Source organism: Papilio polytes, unplaced genomic scaffold, assembly GCF_000836215.1.
Source record: "Papilio polytes unplaced genomic scaffold, Ppol_1.0 DF824269.1, whole genome shotgun sequence".
NCBI lineage: Eukaryota > Metazoa > Arthropoda > Insecta > Lepidoptera > Papilionidae > Papilio > Papilio polytes.
In genome coordinates, this window is record NW_013524935.1 from 3,869,686 (window position 1) to 3,882,946 (window position 13,261).

General features: G+C 34.1%; 1 protein-coding gene across 1 annotated transcript; it reads left to right on the forward strand.

Moving 5' to 3' along the window:
• Positions 1-931: 931 nt before the first annotated feature.
• On the forward strand, positions 932-8,414 carry LOC106105959 (protein FAM57A). Its single transcript, XM_013286472.1, has 7 exons — positions 932-1,118; positions 3,283-3,383; positions 5,343-5,504; positions 6,130-6,292; positions 6,743-7,030; positions 7,582-7,812; positions 8,169-8,414. Exons 1-7 carry the CDS (start codon positions 1,098-1,100, stop codon positions 8,412-8,414), a joined length of 1,212 nt encoding a protein of 403 aa, XP_013141926.1. The 5' UTR covers positions 932-1,097.
• The last annotated feature ends 4,847 nt before the right edge of the window (positions 8,415-13,261 follow it).

Here is a 13,261-nt window from a genome sequence, read left to right on the forward strand (position 1 = left end):
CAATTTTACAATTCTATGAATGAACGCGAGTTTTTAAATGTCAAAGTTGCAGTTACGACTGCGTTCAAAATTAACGTGGATTTCACTTTTCTCTTACCTTGGGATTGGGGTTCGGAGTGGATAATTTCTTTTCTGAAGAATCGAATGAATTAAAAACTTGAGCATGATAACTGTGACATCTCTCTCTCCCAGCCCTTTTTGATACAGGTGCTCTCCTTGTTCCAGGACTAGTAAAACTGTTATGTCTTCGTATTTCCTGCAAATATGTTAACTTAAACTATTCGGCGTTTTAAGCGAGGATGAATTTTTTACAACGTTATTTAAATATCATCATCATAACTCTCTGTGCTAAAAGTAACATTTTGAGAACCGTATTTAATACGCATTTGAACTACTTGTGTTGTATACAAATACTACGAAAAGCATTGGTTTACATATTTTACATTTACAAATGTTTAAAATTTATGAAGTGTACGAATACTTACGCTATCAATGTCCATTTTCTCAGTTTCTCGCATAGTAATATAAATTCAAAATCTCACTTAAAATAATTTTATTGGAATTTAAAACAGATCTTTTAAGTTAATGTGGGTAATTAGGTATTTCTATGTACAATAACAATGCCTTCACTACCCCCGAAATATTTTAACGGCTTCTGAAATTAAAACCGATTTTATGAACTAAAGAAATCCTTGAATTTATGTTTTACTATTAAAAATTCCTCTGAAAGTGTAAAGTAAAATGAAGTGTCTATTTTTAAAGTTTTCTATATTTTCAAGTAATAGTAGTTAAATAAATATTGAAATCAATTTAATCAACACTGCAATTTTTAAAAATGTTGACTGGTAGTGGGGAAAACATATATAATCTTTGTGCAATAACTTGACATTTGCATTTTCCGAAATTCTTTACTTACTCTTTGTCTTTCAGATTTGACAATTCGCTCAATTTCGTTTCAGTTTTGCAAAAATTGTTTTTTGCGGTGATTGTTTAATGAATTGGGGAAATTAGTGGGTGTGATTTTCGTAAATTTAACCAGTTATTGTTTATAATGTTAAAAGTGTTCTTATTTTAGTGAAATATACACTTTATTTGCGATGGAACCACCAATGAGTAAGGTAGGGTTTTTTTTCTTTTATTTGTATCTGGACAAATTAAATAATAATCTTTCGCAGGAAAGAAAACAAGTAACTAAGCTTGTGTTTTTGTGTAATTTTTAATTACAGGTTTGGCTAATAATGTATAAGCATTACATATTATACATTATTTTCATGTAAACATACTATAACAATTTCATTTTCCTTATAATCATTAAATTCTTATGCAAAGTACTATTTCTTTACCAAAGTTTAAATATGTAGAATTAAACTAGATTTTTAGGTTTTCTGAAATATCAATACTAAAATTTCATAAACAATCCAAGAATACATTCAATAACATAAATTTATATACATTAACAATGCTTCAGAAACTTTTCATCCACCATCCATATGATTACGACCACAAATTCAATCTATTGGTAAATAATTGAATACATATTTTGGAAACCAAAGTCTCATATGAGTTTCTAAAGTTAAAATATCGAATATTTTATCTGCTGACTGCTCAAATCTTTGACAACAGAAATCCTATGATATAGAATTGAGAATTTTTAAAATTCATTGTATGCCTTTTCCTCATCAATTAAAAAAAAAAATTATTGGGCTAGTAATTTATTCAAGTACCGAGTTTAGTAAATAAACATGTCTGATTGACAATTTACGTAACTAGATTATTAAATTATTCAGTTTAGTCAATAATTTTGTTCTAGTCACTAGTTTAGTAGCCTCTTCCACCAAACATCACTAAATTGCTAAGAAACTCTCATTATCAGTTTATTCTAGTTCATTAGTAATAGACATTGATCTCGAAAAAAACCACTAATGTACGATACTGCCACAGTAGTCCAAACAACTATTGGGCATTGCAGTGTATTTTACCTGCTAAAGATACTCCACAACAAAAAGGCATTGGCTTTTTTTGGAGTATGTTTAGTGGAGTATCTTTGATGCCTAGTTTTTTTTTTTTTAATAACATAAGATGGCAAACGAGCAAGTGGCCACCTGAATCCGCCAAAATGGCGAAGCGACCGCTGCCCATAGACATCTGCAATTGCAGATGCGTCGCCTACCCTTATCTGACGGGGGAGGAGATGCACATAAAGAGGATATTCCCTCTTCCCCTGCTTCTCCTCCATTGTCAAATCCACTTCCCCTTCCCATCCTCTCATAAGAAAAGGGTGGTAAAAAGAAAGGGACTTAAATTAGACTTCTGGCACCACACTCATCAGACGAAACACGGCATTGCTTCCATTTCACGCCTGTCTTCTGTGTGGTCGTGGTATTACACCGGCGTGCCGGCCCATTCATGCTAAGATGTTAAAGCGGGCACTACCACTGTTAAACTTAGTTTGCTAAGCTAATACAAGTACTTAGCAATTTAGCTTACAATACTTGTATTAGCCTAGCAAAGGCATCAAAGACAGGCAACTGCACACTTTTCATATAGTACAGATCAGGCTGTTTTAATTTGGTTATCTTGGTAATATCAGGTAGCTGCTTGCTTGCTTAATAGTGTACTAAAAAAAAAGTAATACAATATAAAATAAACAATGATAAAACTGCATAAACAATGACTGCAATGCTATCTACTCTTTGTGGTCAATAATTTACTGATAATCTACTCTTATCATAAATATCTCTCACCTTGCTCCCCCTTGAGACTTATTAAGGTCATAGACCTTTTTGAAAAACTTTTATGTCATTTTTTTTACCTTGACACTATTACTAACAAGTATAAGTATGAAAATAATCTTTACATTTAATCTTGATGAGTGTAAATGCATAAAATATATTGTAATATTATGCATTAAATATAATTTCTTAACATGCAAAGGCCAAAACTGCATAATTATTTACGATGATATCGCAAACATAATTCATGTGGTTAAAAAAATATTTACATACTATATCTTGCCCGTGACACCATCTGTGTGGAATAAACAGTAGCCTTCACACTGACTGTAATATATCTTTCTGTAGTTACATTTTTACAAACATTCATCCATACATACAAGCTTTCAAACTTATATTGTTGAGTAAGTCTAAATGCCATTAAAATTTTAGTTGCCTCAATTCTATTGCATCACACTCTACCATATAATTAAGCGAAGTAATTTCTATGTGATAAGTTGTTTTACTATTTTTTTTTCCATTATTAAAAGGTGATGTTTTACGTTTTCAGGCCGGTTACCGTCGCGCCAAGCTGTGCGTGCTCGGCGCGGTTAACGCTGGTACCTTCGCTGCCGCTGTCAACCTCGTGCTCACCCTGGACCCTGAAGACAGGTAACCCACCAAGAGCTTGTTACTTCTGATGTACCAACCCACAACTAAAATCTGAACCTTAGACAATAGGCTAGAAGTTTTCTGCGTTTTGTGTAATGTTTAATAATAGTTATATAAAAACTGCTACAGTATTTAATAAATCAAATATATACGCCAAGAACCACTTGAATTCTGAGTGGCGTACTAAGGGAGGCCTACATGCAGAAGTAGATCGGTAGCTAAAACTATTCAGCAACAATTAAGAAAGATTTCTCGATAGAATTAAAACGACCAAAGATTAAATAACAATGCAGTGAAAAATGTCAATTGTAGACACATTATGACTTGCGTTATAAATATTCGTCATACAATGCCCTTGTATAATTGCGCTTGTTCAACTAGTTAAGTGCAAATTGAAATTGATACATAAAACATACGAACTATATAATAAAAAATAACAAAAAGCTACGTATCCCTCGGGAACCGGACATTTCTCGGGGATGAACCTTATCCCATGTGTACTCCAGACTTTGTTTTATATCTGTGCTAAATTGCAATAAGATATTTTGAACAGTCGCAGAATGATCGAGTGAACATTAAAAAACTAAATTAGTGAATCCCACGGGAACCGTTACTATTCCCGGGATAAAAAATAGCCTATGTTTTCTTCCATACTATCCTCTACTCTGCCAAGTCTCACATGGAGATTCGTTCAGCCGTTTAGGCTACAAACAAACATCCATCCATCCATCGTAACTTTCGCATTTATAATATTTATATGATTTTGCTAGTAGTTACGGATGTCGAGTTACGTAAATCTTACATTCTTATATAATTAACTGATGTAATCCACACGTTTATGCAATAAAAATATGTCGCGGTGAATTCACTTTGAAACAGCGGTGTATGATTTCTCTTTTTGAGAATCACAAATCTCTTGTGGTGAAATTATATTGTCACCAAAATTAGCTCGAGATTACCTCGCATAGATTAAGATGAAAATCTGAGTTAAAAGTCATGCTCTTCATCTCCCCGACTTTTTCCTACATTCGTAGTGTCGTCGCAAGCTTTCGTACTCCAAGTTAATCTACCTTCCATCATCTTAATCCTCACTCCCTTATATGTCACCTTCCTACACGATCTCTTTCTAGGCCTCTACCGGTAAAACTATGCATTTATATCTAAAATTCTCCATGGTCTATGCTCCAAAACTTGAATTATCAAGACCATACTACTCAAATTTCCAAAACACTTAGTCGTGCTGAAGTTACGTCATAATAAACATCCGTTAATAAAATAGCGTAGTACTTTTAAACGATAAGTTTTAAGAACGCATATTAAGTACACTTTTCTTATCAGATGTTAATCATGTCATATAAAAGACGTGTAAACAAATTAATACGTTGTAAACGATAAACGGATTTAAGAAAAAGTATCAAGATTATGTGATTTTACCACGCTATAAGATTAGCATTTTTTTTATTGGCCGGCGCTATGCCGCCCTCCCGTTCCTCCTAACATGTTTTTGGGAATGGGACGTTGGGTGCGGGTAGATTAACATCTTAGTTTATCTTCGGTCGTCTTTAATGTTTCGTATTGCAATTATTAATAATGACATGAACAATATACTGTACTGTCGATTGGAGATAATATTTAGTCATTGGTAAAGTAAGACTGATTTGTAAGAATCATCATGCTGCATTAAATAATACTTACTATATTTTAAAGTCTATTGGTGACAATTTCGTATTTCCTTCGTCGCAATAAAACAATATCGTTGTGACAAATACAAATTTAAGAAGGGAGAGATGACTGAGATGACGGATGATAGAGTTACTTGGAGGACCAAAAACCCGGTGAGCCGACCCTACGGGAGTAGGATAAGGCAGGGGAGATGTTGTGACAATATCATTTAGTCCTCCTTTTTAACGCTCTAAAGTACAGTAATGTAGAAAAGGTCTATATGTGAATGTTTTGCAGGATATCAGTGAAGCGTGGATGCGCGTTAACTGCTCTAGGCTTCGTGTATTTCATGTCGCTGTTCGAGTTGTTTACATTCGCGGCGCTCTTCACCACCTCGGGCTCCCGGCTGAGGCACAAATACCGCCTCAACTGCGGCGATGTACTCGATATTAATAACAAGTATGTATCAGCTGTTTAAAACCCTTTTTCACTAGTGTACTTTCGTGACTGTGACGCCAGTGGAAACTTCGATGGTTTTTGGAGTAAAATGTTACTTTGTTGTGGATGTTGCTATTTCCTATATTGGTATTAAAGTAATTTTAATATGACCGCTTATTCTGGTTACTGTAAGTTTTTTTATCTGAATTCGATATAAATGCATTACAATAGCACATTAGCGCCCCCTGTTTTATGTTTTCTGAGAGAATCATCTGCGACCGCTCAGAGCGCCTAAAAGAACCGTAGCGGTCTGCGAATTATTCTTACGCGAGCTGTTACTTGTACGCGGGAAATTAAATAAAATTGAAAATATTAAAAAAATGTAGCCTATAACACTGACAGAAAACGTAATGACGAAAGAATTTTTGACATCAACCCGGTAGTTTTTGAGTTATTTTAACAAACAAAAATACAAATCTTTCCTCTTTATAATATTAGCTTAGATAGATAACACTTTAATCCCAAATTAGTAATTTAAAAAAGAGGGCGCCGAAAAATGTCGCCCAGGGCGCCAGTAAAGCTAAAATTGGTACTGTCGCTTCACACTGTCCTAGGTAAGTTGGTCGCAGTGTCTGAATGTCCGCAGGTTGGTGTCCGCGGTGCAGGCCGGGCTGTCGTGTGTGACTGGCGCGGTGGTGTGTCTCTGGTCGTGTACGCGCGACTTTATGCGCTCCTCCCACTTCATGTCCGAAGCTTACGCGTGGTTCGGAGCCGCCTACTTCTTCTATGACATCTGGTCTATGTATCTGGTGAGTTTTTTAGTGTCTTTTGTATTGAATTTTACTGTGGTTTTTCTGTTACCATTTTACTGGACTTGTTAAATTGCTAGGCAAGTTGGTTGAACATTTCGTTATTTTATATCTGTCTCTCTCTTTCAAATCTATGATGTAATTTCAAGTAAGATCCAACATTCCGACAGCCTTCAGTTTTATCAAAGACATTGTGGCCTTGAATGTGTTGATATATTTTTACCTACTAGCTTTTGCTCGCGACTCTGTCCGCGTGGAATACAAATAAATAAAAGTAAGTAGCTTATATGTTCTTCCAGACTATTCTCTACATCTTTGCCAATTTCATTGAGATCGGTTGAGCTGTTTAGACTACAAACTCTAATGTAAATATACATCCATCCATCCATCCATTTAAACTTTCGCATTTATAATATTAGTAAGATTTAAAATAATTTGTATTACTTTCAGGTACACGTACGACAAATGGGTTTCTCGAAGACCAAATCATCAAATGACAAAGTGAAATCTTCGAACGAACCTAAGAACGTGGAGGAATCTGATTCTCTAACGACTATATCTGAGGAGGTCGGTTGTATGGGTCCTAAGAAACCTAAAAGAGGTCCGAAATGTGCCGCGTGTGGGGATTGTTTGGGAGAAGGAGTTAATATAATCTCTTTCTTCTCTTATTGTCGACACGAACCAGTTATACTCTTCCATCATCTTTTCATCGGTGGTTTTGGATTCCTTGTTATTGTTGTAAGTTGAATTTTATAAATTTCATTTACTAGCTTTTGCCCGCGACTCCGTCCTCACGGATTTAAAATAAAAAAGTAAGTAGCCTATGTGTTCTTTCAGACTACATCTATGTCAAATTTCATCGAGATCTGTTCAGCAGTTTAGATTACAAACTCTAACAAACATCCATCCATCTAAACTTTCACATCATACTTCATACTAATATTATAAATGCGAAAGTTTAGATGGATGTATGTTAGAGTTTGTAGCCTAAACTGCTGAACGGATCTCGATGAAATTTGGCAAAAATGTAGAGGATAGTCTGGAAGATCACATAGGCTACTCGCATTTGATTTTTTTATTCCGCGCGGACGGAGTCGCGGGCGAAATCTAGTTCAAAATATTTGTAAGATAAGAAAGAGTAGAGTTTTTTTCTATTATAGTATTTAAAAAAAACAACTTAAAAAAAATTGTAGTTTTCTCTCGGTTTGTTATAATGATTTACTTTGCACTTTTATTCCTGTTGGAATTTGATTTTTCCTTAAATTTAAATAGTGTAATGTTATTTCCAGTACCTCCGGGGTGGTTTGGGTGACTGCGTGTTCGGTTTTGTGTATTTAATGGAGCTGTCCACCCCGTTCGTGTCGCTGCGAGGGATCCTGTCCCGGCTGGGTCTGAAGTCGTCGCGCGCGTACTTGCTGAACGGTCTCGCGATGTTGGCGACGTTCTTCGTGTGCCGCGTCCTCAGCCTGCCTTATGTCTGCTTCATGTATAGTCGAGTTATCGGATTGCCTTATTTTGAGGTAAGTTTATATCGATACTATTATAATAAAGCGTAAACACACTTATTTCTTGCCTAAGATGTTAACAATTACAGCATGTTTTTGAATCATTCTTTTTTTTAATAAAAAGCCCTACACTTACGTCACGCTTTAGGCTATATATTTTCACGCCGTTAAACTTAGGGGTAAATGTTTCGGATAAAAACCCTAATGTGGGAAAGAGTCCATAAGTTGTTGCCATGGTTTGTCACCGTCATGACATTTTGACATTTGCAATTGATAATTTGACAAATGTGAACAATAAAATGTAATTTTTATAATTTAATCCGGATGTAGTCGCATGGGAACAGCTAGTCTTATATAATTATTTTTTCCAGGCTATAAAATCACTTCCCACCGGTTGCAAGATTTCTATCTGCATTCTTTTGCTGCCTCAACTGTATTGGTTCTATCTGATGTCTGCGGGAGCGGTGAAGGTGTTTGTGGGTGCGGCGCGGGCGAGGGCGGTGGCGGGGGCGGGGGCGCAGACTGGGGCGGGGGCAAGGGGGCAGATTGCGATGGCGGGGGCGGGGGCAAAGTCCGGCGCTCCGCTCGCAGCCGGAGACAACCACAAGCGCAGCTGATGCCGGCGACGACGCAGGAACAGGCACACGTAAGATGGACTAAATATTGTTATTGTGTTGAAGGTTTAAATATATAGATGGCGCTGTTTTAAATTTATAAAAAGTTAACATAAATGGGGATTTTTTTGTTGGAGGTTCAGAAATTAAAATATTAAAATACAGTTGTGTTGAAAATGTAGTGTAATATTTTATCTAAATTTTAGTTAAAAATCGCTTTGCAGTGGAAGTCCCTTTTGTACGATTTGTAATTCTGTTTGGACTGTATGTGAAGGGCTATCTATATATTTAAATTCTTATTTAATCTATATTGAATAATTTATAGGCAATATTTACCATCCATGAAGAAATTAATATTGTATAGCATGTAGAGTAAATAAAAAAAAACAATGTAACAAATGCTTTGGTAAATATGTAATGAAATAGTAATAATTCAATGTTGTTACCATTTTAAATATAATTTCTCACTTTTTAACGTTACATAAATATTTATTTTAAATTATCACTAAAAATATAATATTGGTTACTTCATGTCTGGTAAAATTAAAACCGTAAACTTCTATGTTATTAATATTTGCTAGTTACTAAGAAAATAAATAAAAGTTATATTATCTTAGTAACTATAACAGCTAAATAATTGCAATGACTAAACGTTCATTTCCACTGAGTGGGTAGTCGTACGACTCCCATTTCGCATGTTAGACAGGCTAGTGGAAAAAGGTTTGTAACTTATATCAAGATGATAAACGAGCAAGTGACCGCCTGAATTCGCCAAAATAGCGAAGCGACTAATACCTATAGAAATCTATACAAAAGCGTTGCCTACCCTGAATCGATTTAGGAAAGGGATGCACAGTAAAAGGGTCTGTTCTCTTTCTAAGCGTCCCTTTCTTCGTTTCCCTTTCCCATTCCTTGTTGGAAAATGCTGGGAAAGGATAGGAGACTAAAATGAAGCTGGGGAATAGCTTCCACTACACGCCAACTGATTCTGCGACCGTGTGTGGCGTCGCGCGACTAGTTGCTTAATGGAAATGGGGTTTAAGTATTTTTATCGCCAGTTTATGTATTCAGGGGCTATAATTCAGCGGCCATGTAATTTTCAAGTTTTAGACATATGTGTAAAAAAATCGAATATTGTTAAAAAACTAAGTTCTCAGTGAAAGTATTTTATTTTTATTTTGCTAAGGCATTAAGTTTCTTTGACTTTGCGATACTAATCTAAGCACTTTGCTTTCATGCATTTATTTTGTATTTACTTTTCTTTATGTGTTTTTGATGTAATTAAAATGTAGATTAAATATTTTTCGGTTTGAATGGTTATACCAAAGTAGAATGTATTACCTGTGATATAGAGATGAAATTTATTAAAATTTGAGCAAGTTTTTTTTTTTTAATTTTGCAAATTTTTGAATAACTTGCGCACAGATAAATGTACAAAATGTTTCCGTAGATCTGGTTTGTACAAATTATATTGTGGCATAGACAATGTTGTTCCTTTATTTAATTTATTTTTAATTCATAGACTAAAGATTTTTTTCATATGGAAGGAAGTAATCAACTAATATTTAAAATTTGTTTCAAAATAAAGACAAAAATAACACAATAATTGTATTGCACAAGTTGGGGGAGAAATAAATGCACAAAGTAGACGTGCTTTTGGTGTTTGGAAAATATACTCTAGTTGTAATATCAATAGAGGTGTTTTTGTTTTGATAGATGTTAAACGTCTTAATGGTGCTTATTTTGCACATTGTAATGAGTTAGTAAAATATATGTGTAGATATTTATAGCTCTTGTAATGTGCACGTAAAAATATAATGCCCAGTTCACACTTGGCCAGTACAGTAGGACAGTAGCGACGGCCAGTTGTACAATGTATGTTCATTGGCGTCTTTTAGTGTTCACGCTATGACAGTTGACTGCCAGTGCAGTTATTGAGCGCTACTGAACAAATACTGGCCTAGTGTAAACTGGGCATTATAATGACCTTTGGAAATAGACGGCGTTAGTTTATAGAGCGCTATCTCTGTCACACTTTAGTGATGTGACAGAGACAACGCTCTATGCCTCTCTTTCTATCCAACGTGCATTGCCTACCACTAGTTGCGTCTGTTTAGGGATTTTAAATATCTGTTATGACGAAGTCATGTTTCTTTCTATCAAATGGAATAGAGTGGGACAGCAATATATTCATATTTATAGATATATTCGTTAATTGGCATTTTGTTGATTTGAAAATTGATACATTAGAAGAATGTAAACGCTAGCAATATTGTAACTTTTTTTACAAACGTTTAGAGACATAAATCACAGAATCCTTTTTTTTTTTAAATGAAGCCATTTTGTATTATTACGGTATCATAATTGTCAGAAAAACATTTTCGTTTATGGACAAAATTATATTATGAAACTAGTAAGAGATAAAATAGTCGACATAAATGTTCTATCACTGTCGCTCTTATCCTCGCTTATATATCCATCTCGCTCACACCTAGAACTCTTATAAAATATTCTTTGTTTTCATTCCAATTTTGTCTTCCTTAAGAGTGCATTTAAATGTTTTACGCATTTTTTAAATACAATTGTGATGTTCGTTAGAAAAACAGACCTTCATTCACTCTGACGTTAAAGCAATAATCTGGTAACTGTAACAGAATATAGCGAGAAGGAAATAAGTGCTCCTTTGTAATACTTACTTTTTCGTATTGTTTTATATGACCCGCTCTAAAAGATGTGAAATATATCTATAGTAGGTACAACGAAAAGCGATACCAAAAATGCAGACATTACAAGTACATAAGATAGAAAGAGATAGATAACAGATTGTCAACTTCACAGCATTTTTAATATTGTATCGCTTTTAGTTGGACCTATTATAGATTTATCAATATCGGCCTATCTGACGATGAAAGTTATATGTTCAGGGCATGTCCCACAATTGTAAATTGTCAACAATCCAGTGTATAAAATATCGGATTTTGGTATTCTATCTGACAGTGACGTCACTATTAAGCTATCTGAGCCATCAGCCAATGGTGGGATAGGCCCTAAGAGATCTAACTCTTTTCCTAGGATATGTAATATATGCTTTTATATACGTTGTATAACAATATATTTAAATAAATTCATATATTATAACATTTTGATATATTCTCAATGTTTAGTGACACTGACAGTGTTAAATTATTAATTGTTTTTCTACATTTTGACAGACTTAATCAGAACTATTTAAACCTAAGAATGTTCTAGAACTGAAGTTCTTTTTTTTCATATGGTGAGAAACTGTTATATAAAGTTTTGGCCTTGTGCAAATTTGACGGAAAAGATACCGTTTCGTTCGCTATATGATAATCAACAGATTAATATAATTTTTATTTTATTGCGGATCTGTAGGAATCTCTAAATTTCGTTTTATGCAGATATTTATTTATATAAAGAGGCTTTAGTGTTTATGTGGTACTATTGGGTGGGTAATAAGACTTGAAATTTATTTCTATTTGAATATTTCTAAAGGCGTCTTCCTTTTTTTTTGCTTTTATAAATCTACCCAATAGAGTACCAATGTAAGGTTTGTTTTGTGATTATGTAATAACATAAGGTGTCCTTATTAAATAAATGTTATAAATTTGTATGTTGTTGTTTAATTTTACCAACAAGTTAAATCTTTTTTTAGAAAAACATATGTTTCTTACTATGTCGATTTCTCTTCAATAATCTTACTAATATTATAAATGCAAAAGTTTAGATGGATGGATGTTTGTTAGAGTTTGTAGTATAAACGGCTGAACAGATTTTAATAAAATTTGGTACAGATGATAGTCTGGAAGAACAGATAACTTTTGTCTTTTTTAATTTCACGCGTACGGAGTCGCGGGCGAAAGCTAGTTAGTAAATAAATAAAAGTAAAAGAAGATAGCAATTATAGAAGAAAATTTTATTGTTTATTAAGCAAAGCAATAATCGGAACGTTTCTGATTTTGACGAAAACTCAGTGTTGTTAGTAATGATTAGAAAAATAGAAAAAATTCATTTAGTTCCGATCAGATTAATTTATCAGATGAAATTAATTCTGCGTATACCAGTTTTATCTTTTATCGGACCGATCAAAGCAGGTGCAAAAAACCACTATTTCCTCCAGTTTAACAAATTTGTTTTACGTTTATAATTTGAACCTTATTCTTTAATGGTAAAGTACAAAATCGAATGCTTTAAAAACTATATTTGGTATCTTGCCTAGAGACAGTTAATTATTAAAAAAAAGGTTAAATACGATTATGGGATTGAGCGGAAAAATATTTTCAAATAACGAAGGATTTTTTTTGTAAATTCTGCTTATATCGGAATACAAAATAATTGAAAAAAGAGGGTAGGTAACAAATGCAGGATATTGGATATCAAAACTCAAACATGCACCTCAACACGTCTGTTTCGGTTAGTACAAATAACAATAAATATACTACTGTATAGTAGAACCTCGATAACACAAACCTCCCTAACTTAAAAACCCCTATAACTTCAAAAAATAATGTGTCCCCTTCCGATCAGAGCCAACATAGACCCTTGAAAACTTAAAACCTCTATAACTTAAAATATTTTGTGTTTCCCTTGGACTTGAACTTATCGAGGTTAGAACCTCGTTATTAGACTATAGTAGAAGGATAAGCCAACAGAAAGTGGGGACACGACGCAATAGGCATACGATGTAAACCAGATGTTCAAACAGAAAAAACTACTGACAAATTAAGTAAATCCAGCGATGAAAGTACAAGCGTAGACAAAGACGAAGGCTGTGTAACATGGGGTAAGTCATTTTTATTTTTTACTACATATATCCTTCGATTGTGGTAACA

Bases quoted from the DNA above. Each gene is read 5' to 3' on its own strand.
- LOC106105959 (XM_013286472.1), top strand. From the start codon at position 1,098: ATGGAACCACCAATGAGTAAG. The intron at 5,505-6,129 runs GTATGTATCAGC...GAATGTCCGCAG, and splicing joins GTACTCGATATTAATAACAA to GTTGGTGTCCGCGGTGCAGG. The intron at 6,293-6,742 runs GTGAGTTTTTTA...TATTACTTTCAG, and splicing joins ACATCTGGTCTATGTATCTG to GTACACGTACGACAAATGGG.